This window comes from Haliotis cracherodii, unplaced genomic scaffold, assembly GCF_022045235.1.
Source record: "Haliotis cracherodii isolate W230 unplaced genomic scaffold, xgHalCrac1.p SCAF_16, whole genome shotgun sequence".
In the NCBI taxonomy this organism is placed as follows: Eukaryota; Metazoa; Mollusca; class Gastropoda; order Lepetellida; family Haliotidae; genus Haliotis; species Haliotis cracherodii.
In genome coordinates, this window is record NW_027266271.1 from 13,307,577 (window position 1) to 13,334,989 (window position 27,413).

Genomic DNA, 27,413 nt, shown 5'->3' on the forward strand with positions numbered 1-27,413 from the left:
CTCACACACAACACTTCACTACATACATAAACTATACATGCCGAACACAGTACATACACAACACGACGTCGTTACAAACACATCATACAGGACACATTACACACTAGAACACACCACACACTAAAACGCACCACACACTAGAGCACGCCACACACTAACCGCATACTATACATGCCGAACACACTACATACACAACACGACGTCACTACAAACACTTCACACACCACACACTAGAACACACTACAACACCACCAACAAGAACACACTACACACCAATCACATACTACTATACATGCCGAACACACTACATACACAACACGACTTCAATACAAACACACCACACATCACACACCACACACCGCACACTAGAACACACCACACACTAGAACACATCACATACCACACATTAGAAGACACCCCACACCCCACATTAGAACACACCACCACACACTAACACACCACAAACCACACATTAGAACATACCACACACTAAAACACACCCCACACCCCACACTAGAAGACATCACACACCATCCGCATGCTATACATACCAAACACACTACATACACAACACGACTTCACTACAAATACAACACACTAGAACACACAACACACTAGAACACACTACGCACTACAACACACAACACAACATACTAGAACATATCACACACTATAAGCACAGCACACTAGAACACACCACATACCAGCTACAAATTATACATCCCGAACACACCACATACACAACACAGCGGAGACACACCACACTCTCCATACACAACACACTAGAGCACGCAACACACTAGATCACACAACACGCTAGAACACACTACGCACTAGTACACAAAACACACCAGCCACATACTATACATGCCGAACACATTATATACACAACACGACGTCACTCCAAACACAACACACTACAAACACAAAAAAATGCAACACACTAGAGCACACACCACTCACCAGCCACATACTGTGCATCACGAACACACTACAAACACAACACGACGTAACAACAAACACAACACGACGTCACTACACACACAACACATCGACGCTACAAACACTACACACTCTACATAGCTCACACTTCCCTGTGTACCTGAGGGGAAGAATCCGACAACGTCTTTATCTTGCCGACTAACTGTCAACCCGCCATTGCCGTCCTCGGTAAAGTTGGCGTCCCTCTCGAAGGCCAAAGACAAGTCCTTCTTATTCCGGAAGATGATGAATCCTTAAATATAAACAAAATCTGACTAGAAAAAAACTACTACAATGTGACACAACATTAAATACACTTGTACATAAATTGCTGGGCAAAAGAGAATAAAGACTTGAAAGTTGGAGTTGACCCCAAAATTAATATCTTTATCAAGATGTTACAGGGCTGAAAACACTTACCGAAAAACTTCACAATTAAGGTGAAAAATGAACGATGACACTGGTATCACATACTTCATATGCTTTCAGTATATGTCGTATAATGGTAACGATATTTTTCAGTTCATTATCATAGAAGCCCGAGGTCATAAACTGGCCGACGTGCTGATCGTCTTCTAATAATCTTATCCGTTTTACTTATAGTTAATGGAATATTATCATGACGCAGGGCAAATCCTCGCAGAGTCGAGACGCCTACCGTTGTTTGATCACAACCAAAGTTGCAATAAGCTAATCTCAGCCAGCTAGCATTCCTTTCTTACATTTGATACTTGCTATTTGATTATATCTTGCTCCTTTACTGGAAAAGTTACTTTGATTAGGGCGGTTCACAATTCAGTTGAAAGAGTTATTTCCCCTTGGTTGTAATGCACAAAGAATGATAGCGCCAATGCAATAACAACGCTTCGTTGATCAAGCTCTATAGGGGAGATTATCTCGTTTGCATCAGCTGTGTCTTGTACCAAGGAAGGTAATTATGTGGCTAGTTTGCATCAACTGTCAAGGGAGGTAATGCAGTGGCTATTGCACATCATCCTCTTTCTGATTGCCAAGTGAGGTAATAATGCAGCTTTCCTGCATTGCATGTGCCTTATTGCCATTCAGCTGGGAACTATGGTCAGTCGTAAACCTTCACTATGCATTCCCAAAGACATAAACAAGAGTATAAATGTTACTACAGTTGGGGTTAGAGGGCAAATTTCAGGATTCTTGTAACGGCCACGCCCACACTGACGGCAGCGATGTTACCGAGAGTGAACGGTGTGGCGGCTGGTAAAGGAGCTTCCTGTGCCTTATTATCAGTATAAGTATAAAGCAGTAGCTAGTGCACATCATCATTTCCTGATTGCCAAGGGAGGTAATAATGCAGCTAATTTGCAAACATGTGCCTTATTGTCAAGGGACCGCATCAGTGCTCTAGAGGATAGGTCGGCGGTTCGATCCAATAGCAGCGCCATAACAAAAGACGTTGTGGTTCTTGTTTTTACCATAATGTATAACATAGCTAGTTTGCATCAGCTGTGCCCTGTTTCCAAGGGAGGATATAATGTATCCGTTATGCATCAACTGTGCTTTATTACCAAGGGAGGTAATGCAGTAGCTAGTGTACATCATAATTTCCTGATTGCCAATGGAGGTATTAATGTAGCTAATTTGCATCACCTGTGCCTTATTCCCGAACTTCGGCGGTCAAGCTGTGAATACAAGCCGCTACACATCCATGTAAATGCACTTCGCTAAATTAGTGCAATATGTGACGTTTATGGACCTCACCTATTACAAAAGGAGGTACTGTAGCTAGTTAATTTGCGTCACCTGTGGCATTTTGCCAAAAAAGAAAGTGATGTAGCTAGTTTGCATCAGGTGCGCCCTGCTACTAAGGGAGGTAATAATGTAGCATGTTTGCATGATCTGTGCCCTATTACTAAGGGGGGTAATAATATAGAAAGTTTATATTAGATGTGCCCTCGTACTAAGGAGGGTAATAACGTAGCATGTTTTTATTAGATGTACCCTTTTACTGAGGGAGGTAATAGTGTGGTATATTTGCATCAGATGTGCCCATTACTAAGGGAGGTAATAATGTAGAAAGTTTGTATAAAATATGACCTATTACTAAGTGAAGTAATAAAATTTAGAAAGTTTGTATTAGATGTGCCCTAGTTCTAAGGGAGGTAATACTGTAGAAGGTTTGTATTAGATGTGCCCTATTACTAAGGTGGGTAAGAATATAGAAAGTTTGCATTATCTGTGCCCTATTACTAGGGGAGGTAATAATGTAGTATGTTTGCATCATCTGTGCCGTACTCCTAAGGGAGGTAATAATGTAGTATGTTTGCATCGTCTGTGCCCTTTTACTAAGGGAGGTATTAATGTATCTAGTTTTCATCATCTTTGCCCTATTACTAAGGGAGGTAATAATGTAGTATGTTTGCATTAGATGTGTATCATTTGCAGCCCTCTTAAGCGATGTATTAGAAGTGTAGGTCAGTACAAGAATACTTTGGATTTGCCCACCTTCCTTAGATGGGGACAGTTCCACGATGAAGGTATCGTTTGTGTCCGTAGCAGCGAAGGCCGTGAAGATGGTTGCCGTGGTGAGATTGCCGTCCTTATTAAGAGCCCGTTCTGTTCTTGCTTGAAGTGTAAAAGTGGCATTTGCGTCCTCCCGATGAACCATAACGTACTCGCCGAAACCGTTGAAGATGTAGGTGAGATCATCAAGGGTTGTGATGTGCGGGTCACCGAACGCGTTGGCTGAAATAATCGTTATAACCCTATCAATCTCGGCCGAACAATACTTCAATACTTGTCAGTATCAACTGCATGAAACAAGGTGCTTCAATGAATATTGACCATACCTCAATCCTATGAATCCCAAGTTCATCATGAGTATGAGTTTAGGTTTGTCAGCACCATACTCAGGCTCGAAGCTTTCATCAAAGTGATGAAACCTCACATTATGAAAGTACACCGTCATCAAACGAAACCGCTTGTCCCTCACCCCTCTCGTTATTCATGTTACCAATATCACCACTAAAGAAAGATATATATGTTTGAGTAGCACAAAAAAGGTCACATGCATCTCATATATATATATATGTTTGTCTCGCACGAATCTCTCTACCTTTAATGTGTGAGAGAATGAATGCGTGATGTAAGAATCTGTGTATCTCCCTGATACTCTGTTCATCCCACTCACTCACTCACTCACTCACTCACTCACTCACTCACTCACTCAATCACACACTCACTCACTCACTCACTCACTCACTCACTTACTCACTCACTCGCCATGTGAATAATCTCCACTTACCCCACCAGAAGGGGAATGTGCGCGAACAGAATCTCTGGGGCCGGATGCTGAAGAAGAGATCGCACCTGTTGGACTGCTCACAACAATAATATCTTCCCAGGTAATCTGCCTGGTAATGAAGCCCTACAAAAACGGGATCAAACCTCTGCAGCGATCCAGATTCCTCATCTGATGTCAATAATCTGGTGTTTCTGTAGCAACATTTCTGCAAAAATAATGTCAGAATTCAAACCATGCAAAGTGGAACATTCAAATCATTTAACTCGTTTATGTGTTCATGAAACTATTTTCAGTATACTATGTAAGTGATGGACAACTAGTGTACATGTAAAACATCTAAACGCCTTAGATTGTTTTGCTTTGTTTGATTTCAAACTTTTAAAAATGAAAAAAAAGGTTTTGCATGATACAAAACTGCTTATGCGTATCTTAGGCATGTTATCTTTGAAAATCAATAAATTTGCTTTTTTCAGAACAAATATACAGCATTTCAAACAAGTGAGTGCAAATATATTTCTTACCCCTGTCTACATTGAACCAATACATTTTTACTCAAAATTACCCAGCTGTAGCTCAAATAGAGGTACGTCTGTAGGCCCTGCGTCGCCTTCATACGCTCAGTAATGTGTGAGTGAGCAACTTACCCGAGACAAAGGAGTGGTCCACCAAGTGCGGTGCGATGTGTAACAGACACTGAATCGACCATTTTGGAATCTATAATCAGACAGGTAGAATCTCCAGTCTCTGTTCATCCACACGGAGCTGCAGGGACAGTCATCCAGGTACCAGGCCCACCAAAACTGGTAATCCCGCTCCCATTCGGTGTACCATTGTTTACACAACGATACGAAGTTCGTCACCGTCCCCCCGATGTCGAATACGTACACGCCCGGGGTACCTGAATTGTTCAAAATAGTTTGTTTTAAACTAAAATGTTCTTCTCTTTTTTTTAAACAAATAGGTTTTTGAAGAGTTTTCCGAAGCTGAGAAAAGTGATATTTTCATGGACATAACACTTGATATTTCACTGCAGTGTACATAACACGTTGACGGAACTATTTTCTTACAAGAGTGACCTCCCCTCAAATTATCCCCCTTTATCGCAAGTGTCTGGCCTGTTCACAAACTGTTGACTTCACACTGACAAGGGAAAATAATGACAGATGGTCATTAATGGTGTTAATATTGCTTCATGCCGTTTGTTATTCTCCAGAAAATGTTTCGTTATAAACTGTAAATTTCTCATTTAACTCGTTAATCGAGACTGTTTATTTCACAAAGCCCTATTTTATTACTTGAGCAACGTGTATTCTTTCGTATCCAACAGCGGTCTCGTAGTTTTCAAGAATATATTTTGATAAAGTTGATTTTGTTTTTAATCATATCTATTAGTAGTGAGTGAATGAGTGAGTGAGTATGGTTTTACGCCGCTTTTAGCAATATTCCAGCAATATCACGAAGGGGGATACCAGAAATAGACTTCACATATTGTACCCATGTCGGGAATCGAACCCGGATCTTCGGCGTGACGAGCGAACGTTTTAACCACTAGGTATCTATAAGTATGATACAGAATTTTTGTGACCCTAAATATATTTTGCTAGTTTTGTTTATATCTTTTAAGATTTTGCAAACACGAAGCTATTTGTTTAGTCACAAATAACAGGGGCAGTGAACTGTCCCTGTGTGTTAGGTGGAGAGAATTAACGTTTTAAGGTTTTACATTTGTGGTGAAATAATTTAATTTTCCGAAAGACGACTGCACAAAAAGTATATGATAAACAGGATATTCCATGTGTCTCGTGATAAATCATGTTTATCTCATCTCGTGACGGGGTAAAAGAAGACATTTTCACTCGTGGCTACGCTTTGCTAAATTGGGTTTAACGTCGTGTCCAAGATTATTGCACTTACATATGGACGTGCATGCACGTGTGTGTGCGTCTGCGTGTACGTCTTTGGAACGGGATCGAACCCCGTACCTTTCGCTCTCCGGGCAGACGCTTCACCCACTACACCATGGTGGCGGTCAAGTTTGATAAATGTATTTGCACTCGTGGTTCCTAACAGTGTATCCGTTGAGTTTGCGTTCATGGTGTGAGGAGCTCTTGCTTGGATGATGGCATGCTACCTACCCGTGTTGCTGCCGATGCCGGCGTTGGTGTAAGCCGCCCGCTTTCCAGACATGATAAGGACCTCCTGTCTTCTATCTCTCGTATTTGAACTTTCATAGCCGATGTAAATTGGGATATCGTCTCTCACCGCCCATCCCATTCTGTTGTAGGTATACAAGGCATACGTGGACTGACCGTTAGTGATTAGCAGCACTTGGAACGTTGCAACCTTCACAGAAACAAAATCAGTTTAATATAATGATCCTTTCGTAGAGGACGTAAATTATTAAATAAAAAGTGCTCACAACTTCGAGCGTCTGTCTGTCGGTTTGTCTGTCACTGAATCACTCACTGAATCACACACACACACACACACACTGAATCACGCACACACTCACTCATTCACTGACTCACCAACTCACTGAATCACACACACACACTGAATCAAGCACACACTCACTCTGTCTGTTTGTCTGTCACTGAATCACTCACTGAATCACACACACACACACACTGAATCACGCACACACTCACTCATTCACTGACTCACGCACTCACCCACTGACTGAATCACACACACACACACACACACACTGAATCACGCACACACTCACTCATTATCACTGACTCACGCACTCACCCACTCTCTGAATAACACACACACTCACTCATTCATGCACTCTCGCACTTACCTAAACTCTTACTTATCTCTTGCTATGAGTTTTTACCTCGTCAGACGAAGATTGTCCCTTCTGTGGCACGTGATACCACGTGACCACCAACGCCCATGTTGCTTTGAATGCTCTGTCAGAGATGTATTTCTTAATCCAAGTGGAAGCTGTTTCAAGCCTATTGCTGGTGCCACTGTATGCCTGGTAGTAGATGGCAGTTGTGTTGGGCCTATTCGGGGACGTGATGTCAATGTCGGCCCAGTAAGGACACAAGATGTTCTGGGAATTAGTGGGCAGCGATGGCGAGTACGAACCAAACGGCGTCCCAAAACTAATCACGCCGTTTGTAGAGATCTAGACGGAGGGATGAACACAAAACAGTCAGGAGTGAAACAAGGAAGTATAAGTAGGCAACCAGTCTCGAAGGTTATATGATATGATATACCCTGCGTGAACGCCTATGTACCGGTGGGGGGTATGGAGGCTCTCACTCAAGGTACAATCGGATAAGTTCAATTACGTTCACCAAACACATTTGATCTTCAGTTTGGAGATAATATAATCATATCATATATTCGCATTGTTATGAAGTTCGGCACCTCCAATACATGAGTTGTGTACCTTAGAAGGGTATATAGAAAACATAGACACTAATATCAAAGCTAGGTAAGATAAGTATGTATGCAGAACAAAAATAAAACTGGATCACGTATTTATTTATTTATTTATTTATTTATTTATTTATTTATTTATTTATTTATTTATTTATTTATTTATTTATTTATTTATTTATTTTAATTTTTATTTATTTATTTATTCATTTATTTTAATATTTTTTAGTGGGGTGGGGGAGTGAAGTGGAGTGAAGATAGATATATACATGTACTGTCCTGTAATACGTAAAGTACTGATTATGTGTTCAATAGTTGCATGGTACTACACAATCCTTTTTGAAACAACTGTCCATGTACGCAAAGGCAGAAGATATTATGACATACAAAAAACACAATGGCATGCACAACACATGAGTAACTATACATATGCGTTCACGCGAAAAGCATCTTAGGTGTGTAAATAAAGAATGTAAATTGTGTAGCACATATTCGTCAGTCTGTTCACGACTTTCAAAACAAAACAGGTTGTTTTCCAATCAAAGTTGAGTGAGAAGAGACTTACTTTACCGAAATGTTTCGTGTGAAGCAACATGCTTTTGATTTAATTTGTACACAAAGTTTTGACTCCTTGAAACCAAAAGAAAACACCGTCCGGTCAACTCTGTATATACGCATAAAAGTTGGCAACTGTTGACAATTTGTTTGGTCTTGGCAAAAGAACAGATATTAATAAGATCATCCTCTTACGTTGACATTAACGTTCACATTGCAACATATACAAACAATGGAAATTTACATTTACATTTGCACCTGCTTAAGACATGATGCAAATATATTCCTGGTGTAAATAAACACATATGAGTAGATGCGTTCACATGACAAGTATACTATGGCATACAAAAAAGAGAAAATTGGTAAAGATAAAATTAATAGGAAATGTTTTTGATGCACTCACATTAAAGTCACTTATATGTCATATTAATTTACATATGTCACAGTATATCTTAACTTACATAAATTTCATAGTATACCTGACATATACGTCACAATATACCTTTGCTTACAAATACGATTCAGTATATCTAACTTACATATATGTCGCGAAATATCTAAACTTACATACACACCACAGTCAATCATAATTTACATATATGTCACAATGTTCTTTTAATTATTTACATATCATCGTATTTCTGACTTATATACAATATGCCGAGTTTGTTTTTATGCAATTGGAAATTGAATGAACTGTTGTTAATTTTGATTATGCCAAAAATATAACCATCACATTATTTCCTGCAAGAGTTTGTAAAAAGTAACATATGGCTGGATAAATATGTGTAAAAACAATTGGTTCACTGAAAAATGCGGTACGAAATGAATTTGCAACAATGTTTGAAATGCTGCAAATCTGTGCCGAAAAAAGCAAATGCATTGGTTTTCGAAGATAAGGTGTCTAGAATCCCCGTCAACAGTTTTGTATTGTGCGATTTTTCAAAAGTTTCAAATAATATTCTATTCTTTGAGTGTTGACTAAGCGGCAGTACAATTTATTTCTTAGATATGATATCGCTGACGTAAACTATGTTCATATGATAAGATCAACTAAGAAGGAGAGTTTCTTTTGCTCCTCCATTAATATCATGGTATTTCTGAACTTACATATATGACGTAATATATCTCTGATGAAAACGGGATTCCATCCTCAACGGTAATCGTCTGGAAACCTTCATCCTGGGTGGACATGATTGAATCTGCAGCGCTGTCACCGTAAGTGAACATTTCTGTTGAATAGAATGGAAGCAAATAATCATATATCTATTACACTGCAAACACGAAAACGTCGTTTTTTTCCGTATATGGTCATTGGACGGAAAAACGACGTTATTTGGACGTTTTCAAACCATCGTTTTTCCGTCCAAATAACGTCGTTATTTGACATCGGAATTTACTGGGAGAGGACGATAGCAATAAGCTCCTCCCTTTCTTGATTGACACTGTCAATCAAGCAACAGCGTCTACCGGTATTTCTACTTCTCAGTTTTCATTGGTCAGTCCCCGCGTGTTAGATTACAGGCCCGCGTTTGACGCTGCACTCGAAGCGCCTAGCGGAAGTACTGAAATCAATCGTTCTGCGCATGCGGATTACTTAATGCCTTGACCAAATTTTCCGTTCTGTGCATGCGCGATTTCGCGTATTGTTTCCTAGATTTAATGTCACCACTATTTGACAATGGTTCATAAACACAGACACGTGAAGATTCGGAATCGTAACGAGTAACTCCATTTAAATTGAAGAGTATCCCCAGTGATATGGGAGATTCCAAGATGAAACTATTCTATGGCTATCTAGGCTGCCACCCAAACCGATCTAAACGGGACCCGATAGCTTATTGTATGCTATATAGTCATATGGAAGTGGACAAGAACTATACATTGTATTCCGGTCGATTGTTCTTGCATTTACTTATAAGTCAGGAAAATGGACTTAAAAGGGGAGTTGTTGAATGTAATTATTTTAATTATTAAATGTTGCCTATACACTAATCTGGACGAACTTCTCATTGTTCTGTTTATGTCATCCTATATACTATTAGTATGTTACCGTTCTAACGTCAACCTCTCACATAACATTATATTGTTCATAGTATCAAAGTTTAATCAACAATATCAAGAGCAGCGATTTAAACCACTGAAACACCCAAGCACAAGGACCACCTCCGTGGTCTAGAGGTAGAGCGTCCGCCCGGAGAGCGGAAGGTCCAGGGTTCGATCCCGGGCCGCGTCATACAAAAAGACGTTAAAAGATTGTACTTGTTGTTACCCTGTCTGGCGCTCGGCATTAAGGGGCTAAAACAAGGACTGGTCGGCTCGGAGTCAGTATACTGTGTCTGAGTGGGGTATTCATGTTAAACTGCGGCATGGTATCTCAGTGAGCTAGCACTATAAATCGGCATCAGTCCGGACTAGTACAAGCAGCCACACACACACATACACGTGCATGCACGTCGCTATATAAGTGCAATAATCTTGGACGCGACGTTAAACCCAATTTCACCTCACCTCACACCAAACGCAAGGCTGTTATCAAGCGCTAGTGCAGACGTGATGCATCGTAAAAACTGTATCGTGATGTCTTCAGAAATACAATTATACTACGAGATAGTACGGCTAACGCTGACTCACCGGTGGAACAATGACAATATCGCTAATACAGATATAACGTATTTGAATGTTAATACTAAAGACAAACGATCATTATTTTTGCAGTGACGATATAACACGTATACACGTTTATTGTTAACTTTCATCAGTTTTGCTCTTCATTTTAATAACTTTGTTTTCACATATATATGTAGCAATACCCGACAAGCATGTCATACATAATTATGGGGCAGTTTTCAATCTTGTACTGACTTACTCTGGTGTTAATGAGCGAAGTTTATTGGCTTGTGTGTAAAACCCCGTTTTTCTGGTAATCCTATTATTACTTAGTTTATTTCTATCTAATGACACCCTGTACTCTGGATCATGGCTCCGTGACTATCAATAACAATTAAGATGAACATTCAGTTCAAGTAAATGAATGAGTTTGTTTTGACGCTACAGTCAGTCAAAAAAACAATGCTGTGAGGTTTGATAACACACTTCTACCAGGTCGAACATCGTGGATCCTCATTTTCTGCCTAAAGAGAATCATAGTTCATATGCTAATCCATCTGCGAATACCCTCCCACTCAAGATGACCTTACTTGTTGCTATATCTATCATCTATCCCCCCAATCTCATATATAGAAGATCATATAGTTAACATGCTAATCCAACTCGAACTACCATCCCGCTCAAGATGAATGTTTTATGTAACATCCAACAGGCCCACTTTTACGCACGCACGCGCACACACATATTTTGATTTACCAATCCCTGAATTGAGAAGACGTGCGTTACGAAGCTCCTCCAAGTCATCATCAATATCCGTATATGTCTGTGATATCATTACCCATCCAAAGCCGAATATACCTTTATTGTGTTTTCTTGACAACAAATGTTATAATTGGGATAACACTTTCTGAGTAAAGTACAGATTCTCGTACTTTCTTGGGTTGAGTCCCGTCCGGGATTTGAACCAACACTGTGAGTGAGGCACCCAATCGCCGGAACACAAAGTTGGCGATCTAACCCAGCCACCGAACCAAAAATGTTAGTCCAGATGACGTATACTTTGTGTACTCCTCTGACAAGAGAAAAATGGCACGGCTTCTATGACCAAAAACTTTGAACCAACAATACCTTTAAGAAAGTGGTCAACAGTAACACACATTATATTTGGATACCACTTTCTCAGTAAACTACATATTTTTAGGGTGGAGATAATAGACGTTGATGGTTGAATATCAATGGACAAATTAAAGCCAAAACTTAACTTATGAATGATTGGTAATGGGAAATGGACAATGGGCAAACGGGAGGCGGGGTAATCAGCGCCATGCCAGTTATCTGTTGGCTTCCCTTGTTGCGTTCCCTTCTTTGCTATCTTTTTACTTTTGTTGTTCTTACAGGTACAAATATATGTTCTCTGCCTCATAGCATTTAATAATATGCACCTGATGAAGGAGAAAGACATATATTCCGAAACGCAGTGTTCCTCCGTTGACATCCATAAACATTTTTCCTTGTGTGTATCAGTTCTTAATGCCCTTCAAAGACTCAACCAGCTTTGTTTTTAAATGTGGTGATATTTGCGTAGAATATAATATGGTCATGCCTATATACATTTGGGTCTTTGTCTACATAAGCATTTAGACATACAATTTAAAGCTAAGGACATTGCTAATTCTGCAGGCATGAAGTACACGTCATAGCAAGCTGTGATCTTTATTCATACTTTAGATATTCGTAATGGAGATCTGTAACTGAAGTTTACCGTAATCTTCCGCAACTCTCACCTCCTGACCAGTTGAACGTCTTAGTGCATTCAGATGCCATTGTAAAATTCCAGGCAGCCCCTTTTTCTGTGATGTTTTGACGGATGAAATCTATTGCGTTATAATAATCTCTCTTTGCTGATAAATAATATGTACATGTTGTAAAATATATACGATATTTTAAACTTGTAATTCGATGCATATGCAATGCAATGTGAACATAAGTGCGGATGCACGAAGGCGGTTATAGTCATAGTTATACTGCGATGGATGTAGGGGAATGGTAGCGTGCGTGCGTGCGTGCGTGCGTGCGTGCGTGCGTGCATGCGTGCATGCGTGCATGCGTTGTGATACGAGGGTTGGCGAACATGTTGTCAGATGATTGTGTGAGTAAGTTAAGTGGTTGAGGATGTGGCAGGTATGAGTATTAGTACATGCAGACTTGGGGTTGGGGGACTGGGTGTGCCTGTACTGAGGTTTTTTGTTTCACTAACTTATAGTGTTTTCTTTCACTCAAATACTGTTTTACGCATTTTAATGACTGAAACTGTAGTGACTCAAAGGACATACTGGCCGGGCATTCAACATATCTACCCCAACTACATACGTAGCCATTTTTATGGTGTACAAATCTTCTTCTACCTCACACACACACACACACACACACACACACACACACACACACACACACACACACACACACACACACGCATTAATTGTTTTATTAAATGTACCTTCGAGAGTCAGTAAGAAACTAGAAATAACTGCCTTTGTTCTGTAAACCTCACCAAGTTTCAGCTTTCGCCTCTTCCTTTGTGGACTGAGGTTTCACATTTGTAAAATGATCTCTCTTATCTGTCTGTACCATCAACTTAACTGCCCTCACCCCCTGCAGTTTTCCCGTCCCATATTGCCAAGCAGGTGACCCACAAGGAGGAATACCGCCCTCCCTCAGTCCAGTGATACTGTGCCTAGCACAATATGTTGGGGATACGTAGCCTTGCTGTGGGCAAACATTTTGTAACAATTTGGCAAACTTTGATATGTAAACAGCAAATATTATTCAGTTTTATTTCAACAAAAACGGAAAAAATCGGATCCTACTTATTTTGTGGATACCATAACAATAAATCAAGCCAATAGATCGTTTGAGCTGGCATGAATATAAAAAATAATTAGCAAGTCAATAGTCATAATTCCCTCTGTTGGTCCCACGTGAAATGTTCTTCATGAATAGAATAGATGGCTGATAGACGTTCGACCGAATAATATCATTTGCTAACTTCAACTGTTCATCTAATTTCCATGAATGTATGTTACATAGTTCATATGTTCATGGGCTTCTTCACTGAATGTATAGTGTGGAGGACTACTTCACTTGAGGATAAGTAACATAAATAATGATGATAATTATGATAGTATTGCCATTATTATTCCTTCAGATTATTAAAAAAAAAGTTATTATGTTTTCATAGAGAGAGAGAGGTATGGAGATTGTGAGATTATTTTTAGCATCGGAATTGTTAACATAATTCTTAAAGATATTATGTTTTGTTTGTTTGTTGTTAAACCAACTGCACCATTGCGACAACATCAGGAGCATGTTTCGTGATTCATCATAATAAATGATATCATTGGATGCTCGCAAAAACGCGAGCTCATTCCGATCCACTAGTGGCACCCGCCACAAACACATCCAAAGGCAAGCCAATTGTTCACCCGAAAAGGCAGAGAATTGCATCTGACATCATTTTTGTCATTGATACGTCAAACCTGGAAATGCCGTCAACACGTCCAACACAAAACCCAAGCCAGGACCCAAATCCCTCAAACCCGGCCAAAGTTCTGTTAATTACATACATTTCCCCCTAACCTTAAATAATCTATACTAGTTCTGAAGTAAATCGTATTTACCCGTATGAATCGTCTTATGTTATTTATTGCCGATAAACAGAATTTGCACACTTTCTGAAAGTACTGTGTGATAAGTCACGCACCAAACCTATACTCTCGATATACATACTGCTCTTACTTAAAAAAGAATATTGGGTTAACAAGATACGTATATTAAAGTACCATGCTTTCCTGATGTGCTCTCATTCTAATTTGAAATAATGGCATAAATAGCTACCACTCATCTTTCAATATTTTTCAAGGTTGGGTTAATCACGAACATATTTGAATATGTACAACATCTATACTTACTTATCTTTATACTTAAAGGCATCAGGTTTGTCTGTCATAAGACCCCGAAACAAATATGTCCAACACAGCCCAATATTTGGCTCTTGGCTCCTTGTTCTTATATTTTATAAGAATTGTTTAAACAACTGTTTTTTTCTTTAAAATATGTTCATTTCAGAAATTAGATGTTATTCTAGCATCAGGTCTGTGGTACGTTTACTGCATCAGCATTACATTAAAACGATATTACATTATATAAATCCACACAGAGGAAATGCTTAACATTTATCTTTTAAGGAAGAGTGCAGGACGACTTGCTTTATACATATAAATGTGGACATATATGTATGGACATTTGGATGATACAGATATACCTCCTTAAAGATAGTGTTTGTAGATGACTGTAGAAAATGGAATAATTATGTGAGTAATCGGGTTAATACCACGTTCAGCAATATTTAGCCATATTGCGATATTGGTTTCCAACATACAAGATGGACCATGAAATTTTGACTTGAATTTGGACCTGGCTTTCTGGTGTGATGTAACACCCCAGAATCTCCAGTAGAAAAAGGGCTCAAAGCACGAATTAAGATCACGAGATGATACTGATGTATGCATCTGGACATATATTTGCGTAGTATTACTACCTTAATTCATCAGTATATATGTATTTTGCTTAAAAGGATATTATAGGATCGACGCTGACATGCGCATATAACCTATTCTCCAGTGCTGTAATATTTCATTTCTTCTGACACATATCGACCCGAGAAATTATATTTAAATTTAAAAGGAGCCCAAGTGGGATAGAAATTTGAGTCTGAACCTGTTGAACAAGGCTTGTTTCATTTTGGGCTATAGCATTGCCGCAAGGCCTGGGCGGAAGGGAACACCTGTTTGCACCCATCAGATACCAAACACAACTTCTCTCTCCAAACGAAAACAAAATACGAAAAATGTCGGAAGTGTATCCTTCTAATTTTCTATTTAGATACATGTTTTAACTTTAAAGTAATTATATGTATCTCATGTATTATTGGTATTTGTGATGCTGGTACCGTTTTGTTGCCATTGTGTAGCTTTTGTGGAGTTATTATAAATATCAAATACATGCCTTGAAATATGGACTTGTGAAAGAACTCTTCATTGAAACATTTGCATTTAAATTAATGCATATACCATTAACTTGGCGTGTATGGACATATTATCCATCTACTTATACACACTTATTATGGACATATACAGAATTTCATTGTACCTTATTATTTAAAATAATACCCGTGAAGATCCGGGTTAGAATAGGAATTCAACAACCCATGCTTGTACGAAGGCGACTTGGCTCGCTGACTTGGTTGATGCATGTCATCGTATCCCAAAATGCGTAGATCGGTGCTCTTGATGATAATGACTAAATTGTTTGGTCCAGACTGGATTATTTACGAACCACCGTCATATAGCTGGTATATTGCTGAGTGCGGCGTTAAACAACAAACAATCAAACAAAATCTATATAATTATTAAACACCTTCCAACAATGAGAAATTAAACTTATATTTTCTAAATATTCTGTTATATTTATAACATAATTTGATTCATAATTTAATTATTGCGATGCTTTCTTCCCGGTCATTCAATGTGCATGTTCATTTTTCATAAATGGCTACGTTAGTGTGTTGTCTAGATCTCTCGTTACCTATTCACAAGAATAGATTAAAATAATTTGTTTTACTATCATATTTCTGTTTATCTAATTCATAATACGAAATTGTTAATTCATTTATAATAGTATAGATCATATTCGCGTATATCACTATCTGATGCTAAGGTTTTATTTCAGAAAATATAATTAATTCAAAATGTAGAAAGATACACAATTTGCCATTATTTGACTTTTAAACTGTACAAAGTATGATATAATGATCAAAATGCCTGTAACGGGTAGTATTTAAGAAAGAAATATTTGTCGAGAAGTCCCATTTTTCAGATATGCCCTTCAGTAGTATTATTACATATCTCCAGAGAGAGGTTTACATTGTAGTTCTCATTATTTGTGGATAATTCAAAAAGCAACATAGAAAATATATATGCTACCATGACGAAAGAATACAGAGTATACATAACTCGCAATTCTATATATTCAGCAAACAGCCCAAAACCGAAACTCCACAACATATCCGATTACACTGATTAAGGCTGTCCCAGTTCTCCATGCGATACCGACGCCCGTTCGTCTCCCAGACCATACAGAATAATACATTTAAAAGGAATCCAGCTCAAGTCTAGAACGATTTGGCAAGCCTAGATTGCCTTAATTCTATCCATGAAAGTAAGCATTAATAAAAAAATATTGTTCTTGTCTGCTTCAGATTATATTTTGTAGATACTTATATAACTAGGAAAATTGTACTGACACCGGCGCTGTCCCCTATTGAAGCTATCCACAAGAATTTCGAATTGCCGCCCATTGTTCGATGTCAATACATCGATGACAAGTGAGGATATCATAAAGTAATCGTTGATGCCGCGCTACACTTTGATAAAAATTATAATCAAGTTGACCGGTGTGTACATTACTACAGTGAACATGTACATGATCATGCCCTAATAATCAAATGCCGTAATGTCAAATACTAATTTATTATTGTGTGATGAATTTAACTGGATCAGTGGTAACATGTGACATTAATATTCCATCAATTTCTTTCCTGGTTGGTCCATCCATGTCTTCAAAATGAACATAATACAATTAAAATGGAGCCTAGAACAATTCTTAGTTTCAGGCTAGGGCTGTGGAAATCTAGACTTTCCCAATCATTATAGACTTGAGTTGGTCTCATGTTCTACATTATTCTCTTGGGTCAACGTCACAGCTCATACCATACACTAACAAGACCAGCTTGCCCCCCGCCGGAGCTCCCGGATTTTGGTTATATCATCTAACATGGCCAACTCTGCTCTTAAGTAAACAAGAACCTAATCAGCGAGGGGTCCTTTATCATCCCTATGTGTCTGCTTATAAAAATCTGATATCTTTTCCCAAATACCTGGTTAATAATATATTTTCTGCTGAATATTCGAAACAAATAGAGTGAGTTGGTACTACATGTACATATGTATACGGTTCTATTTTAAATGACTGCAGCGCTCCATTATGAAAACAATTTGTTTTAACGCCGCTCTCAGCAGTATTCCAGTGATATATGACGGCGGTCTGTTGTATATGAAATATATGCAAATTGAATCTTGAATCTTGAAAGTTGCAAATAAGTATCACATGCAGTATACAGTATATCAACTGCAATATACTGTATACATCAGTATACAGTGTGTCGCGAGCTCTGCGCGGGGCTGGAGCACACATTTCCTACACCTCTCCCTTCGGCAAACACATCACGAGGGTTGCAACGAGGTCACAGGTCAGGCGTGCACTCGTCAGTTGTCTAATACGGTCAAGAGTAAGATCTTCCGGAAGACCACTGCACTGGAGGTATGTGGATTATTGAGGAGGTACTACGTGTTTGGAACTGCGAGTTGAACACTAAGCACTTTTAGAGAAGAGATCACAATAAAACGTTATGGACTCGCGGACGGACTTGTGTTTTCATTTCAAGACGAACATTTATCAGGTTGAACTTCCTAACTGTAACAATAACTGAACTTTACGCCTTTTATACACATTTGTGATGGGGCGACAATGCGACAACGAGACATATTTTGACCTTGAAAATGTCGCGTTACGGCATCGTCGCCCTTTTGTAAAATAAAGAAAAGGATTATCTAAGAGCGACAATGCGAACACGCGACAATGCGACAAATGGCCAATTGTCGCGCTTTTGTTAATTTTGACACGTTTTGCTTGTTTTTGTAAAGGCGTCAATGCGACAACGAGACAATGTCCCTTCCATAGTAATCCGTGCAAATAAAACTGAGTAATGAAATAGAAGTCTGACATGCCAGTTAAAAGATAGAGTGTTGCAGCTTCTGATTTCATAGATCTTCAAGAAGGGTTATCAGTAATGGGATGGGTGATGAGTTCAACTGCATACGCTGTGATTAACAATAATGCTCCGAGTCAATACATTTTGTCAAATGTATGACATGTATTACGTGAATGAACATATTGTTTATACTCGTCCATGTTTTTGACGGACAAAATAATTTACATGCTCGGTAAAACTGAGGACGGGCATCATTATGTGTTTCCGTGCTTTGTTCAGGTGAACAATTGACTTGTCCTTGCATGTGTTTGTGACGGGTGCCACTTGTGTGGCAGGATACGCTCACCTTTTCCCGAACACCCATTGGATGACCTGAACCACTTCGGATTTTTATCCCACATCAGTCTGATACACCATGATATAACTGAAATACTGAAATACTTTACAGTTGAAAATGATGTTTAATGCGATTACCGTAGTGTGTTACTGCAACTGTTAATATTTTGTGCAGTGATGTTATGTAATATGTAAAAGAAAGCATATTCAATTATCCAATTGATTTGAATAGAATAAACTTGCGTCAGTGTATTTTATTAACGCCCCAAATCGTAATTTAAACACATAAAATAACAGATCACGCATGGTGCCTTGACTTACTACTAGATTTAATGGGCCACCCCGGAATAAAATAGTTCCCCCCAAAGCGAGGAACATATGTTTTAGTATGTTTACAAGACATATATTCCAAACAATATCCTCATTAGATTAGAAGATCGTTTACAGAATTACCTCAGTAAGTAAATTACAATGACAGAGCGTCGTAATACATTTACATCAAGTACAATACGTCAAAATGGCCGACACGATAAACGTAACGGGAGATATTTTCGAAGTTGTTAATTAACCTGTGGCTATTTCAAGCCTTTGGCATCACTGATCAATTGGCCGATCATTGAAAGGTGATTGTGAAGATGTGTCAAATAGATACTAAGGTAAATTCATAGATTTCTGTAAATTGTCACTGCGACAGTTTGGATTTTTTTTCGTATTTTTTCTCTCTGGGATGGGTTGTAGCGAGGGTATCCTTAAATGGGCTTGCAACCACGCTTCTGTATGAGTTCGTACCAGGGAATTCCAAGGGTTTTCCCCAGGAATGTGGAAGTAGTCAGTGTTTACGCCTTTTCAAGAATACAGTCACGTGAAGAACGTCATGTGACCGCCCTTGCTTCCAAGTCGTATATCTTGTAAACTTCACATTAAAAAATTAGTTATTGTTATAACCAAATGAAACACAACCCATTATCCGATAGGGGTAACTGTACATAGCCGTTACCACAATAAACTTAGTAACATTGTTTGGTTTGACTTCTTGGCGCGTGTCTGAATTCCATTAACATGTAACATATCCTAAAACTAGCTTATCAGCAAATCTCGCTGCACTGCGCGCGACAGATACTAGAGCAAGGCATGCCAAAAATACGAAACCTAAAGCTTCCGAAAGGAAGCCTTGGACATCACGTGCGTCGGGGGACCAGCGCCATCCGATTGGCCGTTAACAGTTGTACAAGGCGGAGCAAAAAGCATCGTTTTTCCGTCCATTTTACGCTTGAAAAACTCGACCCTTTTCTGGACACTTTCTAGACGCTGACCAATTAATCAATTTTAATGAATTTTTAGTCGTTTTTCCGTCCAATGACCATATACGGAAAAAAACGACGTTTTCGTGTTTGCAGTGTTATTTAGAACCCCAGGCTTAAGACGTTCTGTCTAAATAGTAAACGGAATGAAATGGGGTTTAACGTCGCGTTCATGATTGTTGCACTTACATAGCGACGTGTGTGTGTTTGCTTGCAAGCGTGCGTGCGTGCGTGCGTGCGTGCGTGCTTGTTCTCGTCCGGACTAATGCCAGTTTTAGTGCTTACCCACTGAGATACCATGCCGCAGTGTAACATTTCTAAACCTGCCTGGCACACTATACTGACTAGAGAGCCGATCATTTCTTGTTTTAGCCACTCAATGCGGACCGCCAGGCAGGGAAGCAAACAAGTACAATTTTCAAAGTCTTTGGGTATGACGTTTCTGGGGATCGTACCACCCACCTTCCGCTCTCCAGCCAGACACTCTTTCCACTATACCATAGAGGCGGTCTCATGTGCACTGAGTGTGATGTGCTCTGTTGACCATGTGAACCGAGTGTACTGGGGTTTGCTGATCATGTGAACATAGTGTGATATGTCATGTTGATTATGTGAACATAGTGTGATATGTTATGTTGACCATGTGAACATAGTGTGATGTGTCATGTTGATTATGTGAACATAGTGTGATATGTTATGTTGACCATGTGAACATAGTGTGATATGTTATGTTGACCATGTGAACATAGTGTGATATGTCATGTTGATTATGTGAACATAGTGTGCTATGTTATGTTGACCATGTGAACATAGTGTGATATGTTATGTTGACCATGTGAACATAGTGTGATATGTTATTTTGACCATGCAAACGAAGTGTGATCGGGTACGTTGTCCGTGTAATGGAGAATGTTCACTGTGTGAACTGAGTGTGATGGGGTATGCTGACTGTGTGAACTGATGGTGATGGGGTATGTTGACTGTGTGAACTGAGTGTGATGGGATGTGTTGACTGTGTGAACTGAGTGTGATGGGTATGTTGATGTGTGAACTGAGTGTGATTGGGTATGTTGACTGTGTGAACAGAGAGTGATGGGGTATGTTGACCATGTGAACAGAGTGTGATTGGGTATGTTGACTGTGTGACCTGCGTGTGATGGGTATGTTGACTGTGTGACCTTAGTGTTATGACGTATATTGACTGTGTGAACTGAGTGTGATTGGGTATGTTGACTGTGTGAACTGAGTCTGATGTGCTCTGTTGACCATGTGAACCGAGTGTGCTGGGGTTTGCTGATTATGTGAACTGAGTGTGATATGTCATGTTGATTATGTGAACATAGTGTGATATGTTATGTTGACCATGTGAACATAGTGTGATATGTTATGTTGACCATGTGAACATAGTGTGATATGTCATGTTGATTGTGTGAACATAGTGTGATATGTTATGTTGACCATGTGAACATAGTGTGATATGTTATGTTGACCATGTGAACATAGTGTGATATGTTATTTTGACCATGCAAACGAAGTGTGATCGGGTACGTTGTCCGTGTGATGGAGAATGTTCACTGTGTGAACTGAGTGTGATGGGTATGCTGACTGTGTGAACTGATGGTGATGGGGTATGTTGACTGTGTGAACTGAGTGTGATGGGATGTGTTGACTGTGTGAACTGAGTGTGATGGGTATGTTGATGTGTGAACTGAGTGTGATGGGTATGTTGACTGTGTGAACAGAGAGTGATGGGGTATGTTGACCATGTGAACAGAGTGTGATTGGGTATGTTGACTGTGTGACCTGAGTGTTATGACGTATATTGACTGTGTGACCTGAGTGTGATTGGGTATGTTGACTGTGTGAACTGAGTCTGATGGGGTATGTTGACTGTATGAACTGAGTGTGATGGGGTATGTCGACTGTATGAACCGCGTGTAATGGGGTATGTTGACTGTGTGAACCGAGTGTGATGAGATATGTTGACTGTGTTAATTGAGTGTGATTGGATATGTGCACCATGTGAAGCAAGAGTGATGGGGTTTGCTGGCATTGTGAAAGAAGTTTGATTTTGTTTTTGACCATGTGAAGTGAGTGTAATGGGATATGTTGACCATGTAAAGTGGATGTGGTGGGTATTTTAACCATGTGAACTGGGTGCTGTGGGATATGTTTACTGTGAACTGGAAACTGTGAAATGTATGTTTGTGTTACCTGCGTAGCACTCCTGGTCTTCTCGGACGAATCCGTCCCCACATGTACATTCGTAGCCCATCGTCAGATCTGTACACACATCAAAGGGGCCCTTACAGTACTCGCGGTCTGGATCTTCACACTCGTTTTCTGAAAATATACAGTATAAATGACATGATACATATGATAGCTCAACATGCATTTATTAGAAACCATAGACCGCCTCCGTGGTCTTGTTGTAGAGCACACACACACACACACGCACGCACGCACGCACGCACGCAAGCACGCACGCACGCACTAATGCTGTACGGACATCACTCTTCTGAACGTTTATAAATAGCTATCACAAGAATACGGAGAATGTACCGTTCGGTTATATCGGAATGTTTCCTTCATTTAACATGACGATTAAGTATTGTGTGGAGACGATTAACGTAAAACGTCATGGGTTTGTGTTAAAGAAAATCCATTATTTTCATAAGTTAGATTTAGAATATGTTGTTTTCCTTAGAGAAATTGTATGATTATATTTACAGGAATGAATGCATTAAAAAGTGAACTGTATTTTCGCTTCATAAACTGTCATATGTTTAGGGCAAATATTATAAGGGACAATTAAAGATGACGTCTTCTGTATTTACATTTACAAACAATGAAGTTTCAACACAACTTTCACCTTATATACGGATTTGTATGAGACATTTGTATTCTTGTGGTTTACAAATTAATTCATATTGCCATGTTAGAGTGGACATCCTTACTAAAACAAAATTCTCTTGTTTTGCTTCTATTTTCCATAATTTTCATACAAAGATGTATCCTAACAAAGACATCCTAACTAATACTCCTTAAACTTCTAATAAGACCTCCTCAGGTCTGTAATGCTGAGCTGGAGAACATCTTAATGTTATTTTTAGCATTTATCAAAATGCATTCTGTGGAAGCGTATTTGTACCATATTTGAAAATAATTATTATCATCTTCGTAGATGATACTTACATCCAAGTAGACAATACTTTCATCTTCGTAGATGATACTTACATCCAAGTAGACAATACTTTCATCTTCGTAGATGGCATGTTGTAGAATGTGGCACCAATACACGTCTATAAAGCATTCCGTTTTTATCTAATGCTCATTTTTCTACAAGATATCAAACCAAACCAATTCAAAAATTCTCTTTCGCTGACAGTATGTTTCCATCCAAAATATACTGCTTCACTACGGAGATTTAAGGTTTGCAGTTTTTTAATGCTTGACTTCAATGGTTTTTATTTTATTTTTGGTTGTATAAACGTAGAAAAAAACCTGTTGTGCACACTGTGTAAATCCATGCACTGGAGGTTTAAGTTTATATCTCCAAAAACTGAAAAATATACTTAAGTTCAATCTTATGAATAAGTACATCAACAATTACGCAACAAGTTCTTTTTAAGGACAAGCACAACATACTGTAGACAACGATGTAAAACCAGTGACATCGTTCAGTGCAATATTGAAAAACAAGCCCCGCCCACTCTATTATCAGCCAATAAAAAAACAGTTGTCCGCTGAAGGGCGTGGCCTTTCTTTCTGTTTATGAAATCAACCAAACAAACACAATTCCTTCGTTAGCCAATCAAATATCTGGCATCACCTACACTTTATGATTTATTGCTTATTTCCTGTATTAATACAAAACTTATTGCTCCCATGCTTCTATTCATACCATATTTCAAGAAAAGACTTCTCAAAAATGTTTGTTTTTGCTAAAGATATATTTTCAGACATATTAAAACCCCGGCCAAAAGAAAGTTTACACTCGTGTTTTATGATGGCTAGAAATGAAACAAGCAAGAAATAGTTATTCGATTTTGATGTGTTTGATACGGTTATCATAGTTGTGTGTTAAAACTCAACTTTGCAGTTTTTCGGCGACTGTTTTCAGGCTAATAACATTTTGTTAACGTTTGTAATTTTGAGGCACAAATATGTCGAGGGTTTTGAAAAGGCTATGGGGTGTTGCTTAACTTATGCTAAGGTGCATATTGATAGCATATATTGTATTGTTATATAGTTTGAATAAACATGAATATTAAAATGGTTATTCATCATTTATTGGTTCTAGAGACTCATCAAAACATAGCTCTATGTCAAACAAATTTAATTTTGTTCGGAACATTTTTGGTGGCAAAACAACTCACCTAGACCAAAATGGAATATTTACCTACCTGGTATCTTGAAAAAGAATAACGTGTTCCCAAATACCCTTGAAAAGATAATGATCGATCTCTAGGGGAGTTGGGTATAATAGTATTTAGGTCATATCACTTTGGGCTTTTCCTCACGTGCGACACATAAGCTGACACACAGCGATATTATATTATAATATTGTTCAAAGCGGCCTTTATCTCATTCCCACCTTCCAATCCTCACTCACTCCCTGACTGACACCCTGACTCATTCGCTCGCTCACTCACTCACTCACTCACTCACTCACTCACTCAGATGAGTGAGTGAGTGAGTGAGTTTGGTTTTACGCCGCTTTTAGCAATATTCCAGCTATATCACGGCGAGGGACACCAGAAATGGGCTTCACACATTGTACCCATGTCGGGATTCGAACCCGGATCTTCGGCGTGACGAGCGAACGCTTTAACCACTAGGCTACCTGACCGCCCCCTCACTCAGATGACCGTGAAATGGTTGGCGTATCCTGCTACAAACAAGGAAAAGTCAACCGTTCACCTAAACAAACACGGAAACATAAGGTACAAGTAAACATATGGACATAATTTTTGTCACTGATGCATCAACTTTGGAAAGGTCCTCCACATAAAACATTTTGAAAGCTTTACTTGAACCTTGGATAAATTACGCCTTCCTCGCTCCATCCATTCACTCACTAACTCACTAATATTTTTATTTTTGCAGAGAAGGGTAACACGTTTTGAATTATAAAGTAATAGTGTTTTCTTCAAACGAGGAATTTGTGAACACATTTCACAAACAACAAACGACCAGGTTACAGAAGAGACGTAGCGTGTGTATCTTGTTTTAATTGTCTTATTCATCGGGAGTGGGATAGGATTCATAAAGGATTCGCCAAGTGTTCACACAAGGTTCCTCAAGGGTTCATCTTCGGTTCCCAAACTTTTGATGGGTTCGCAAACATTAGCATAGGTCACAAACGTTTCTGTTTTAACAAAGGGTTCATCAGTGTCACTGAAGGTTCGTCAACGTTTCAACACGGGTCGACAAACTCAAATCCTTTATCAATGGTAAGTGTTATGTGGGTGTACTGTCTCATGCATTTGTCATCCCCGCTTCTAACAACCACAATACCAATATGACTGTTATCATCGATTGAATGTTACTCGATGAACTAAAAATGAGTAATTCGCCTACATAACAGTGAGTGAGTGAGTATGGTTTTACGCCGCTTTAGCAATATTCCAGCAATATCATGGCAGGGGACAACAGATATGGGCTTCAAACATTGTACCCATGTCGGCTACCACTAGTACAACTAGGCTACCCTTCCACCCTACGCCTACATTACATGCTTATCCTTTCGCGAACACCTGGTGTCATCACTGATTTTCAGTGATCCATTCATTTAATGTTCATCCCTATTTTTCCTTTTTACACCCAAAGGAATCTGTTTCGGTTGATAATTCTCTGTCGTTGTCATTTTATATTTACCTATCACGTGGTTGGTGTTTATCGTCAGCGATAAGGATACGTAGGATAACAAAAAGTACATGAAAACAGCATGTAGAATTACATTAATCTTCTATGAAGCAATGAAACGGGTGGCCCATTCGTCTATGGCGCAGCGATTCGCTGTGCAGAGTTGCGTCCCTTTGGCACGGAAGAAACCTATGAGTGTGGGTTCCAATCCCGGTTCCTTCCGATTATGTTTCTTGATTTGTCAGCACCATATCCGTGCTCGTGTGTTTCACCGAAATGGTAAACGTATGAGACCTGCATCACTTAGGGCTTTCCTCCCACATTAAGCTGACAAGCCGTGATATAACTGGAATAATGTTAAAAGCGCCGTTAAACCCAACTCACTCACATACTAGACAGCCTCCTAGACGCTCCCCCACCCCCTTTCGTCGAAATGCTGCTCGTGTACGTGTGCATCTGGGCATTCAGGACGTCGGAGTTGCCATTGTACTCGAATACCAACCCCTGAGACCGACATTGTAACGCCGCCTCCTGTGTTATAACAGTTTTGTGGGACATATAAATCCTGTTTAGAAACCCCATAGATGGGTTAATTTAAGCATGACATCGCCTAACTTGTGCTCACCTGTTCCAGAGGATTCGTATACCTCTCTCTTGTGCCGCTCGTGTTCCAGGTTGTACTCCGAGGGGAGTAGGTCTGAATTCAAAGCGTCCTCTGATAACAGGTCGACCTCTGATGTGTATTTCCGATCTAGAGATGTGAACCTGACTACATCTGAACCTGTTTCGAATGTTTGAAAATCGCGTGTCTTTTTCAAACTGACGTTACTTTGTTTCTTCATTGAAATAAAGGATTCCTCCTCAAGCAGTGTGGCTAGGTCCTCATGCTCGAAATCTGAAGTGGAAAAACTGATCATTAAAGACAAGATGGCGGTGCTTTTGTAAATTAAATCGACAAAACACCTATCAACAATCGTGAGAAATCTTTACCAAAAGTCATTACTAATTATTTGTATATCACAAGCATATGTCTCTGAATCACTATCAAGTGATGATATCACCGTGAAATGATTAGCGTATCCTGCCACAAACAAACCCACGTCAACTGTTCACCTAAAAAAACACGGAAGCATATTTTTATTGAGGTACAAGCAAAATTACGGAATTGCACCAGACATTTTTTTTTTGTCACTGATTTGTC

The 27,413-nt window shown here is 39.2% G+C and overlaps 1 protein-coding gene across 1 annotated transcript in view; it reads right to left on the bottom strand.

The window, feature by feature from the left end:
• Window positions 1-27,413, bottom strand: part of LOC139464173 (uncharacterized) — a 229,545-nt gene that overhangs the window by 194,387 nt on the left and 7,745 nt on the right. The window contains exons 3-11 of the mRNA XM_071245699.1: window positions 26,838-27,107; window positions 22,559-22,687; window positions 9,320-9,441; window positions 7,101-7,397; window positions 6,394-6,601; window positions 4,903-5,156; window positions 4,259-4,463; window positions 3,460-3,699; window positions 1,103-1,234 (exon numbers count right to left, since the gene is read on the bottom strand). Coding sequence (XP_071101800.1) covers window positions 1,103-1,234; window positions 3,460-3,699; window positions 4,259-4,463; window positions 4,903-5,156; window positions 6,394-6,601; window positions 7,101-7,397; window positions 9,320-9,441; window positions 22,559-22,687; window positions 26,838-27,107 — 1,857 coding nt within the window. The remainder of the gene's footprint in view (window positions 1-1,102; window positions 1,235-3,459; window positions 3,700-4,258; window positions 4,464-4,902; window positions 5,157-6,393; window positions 6,602-7,100; window positions 7,398-9,319; window positions 9,442-22,558; window positions 22,688-26,837; window positions 27,108-27,413) is intronic.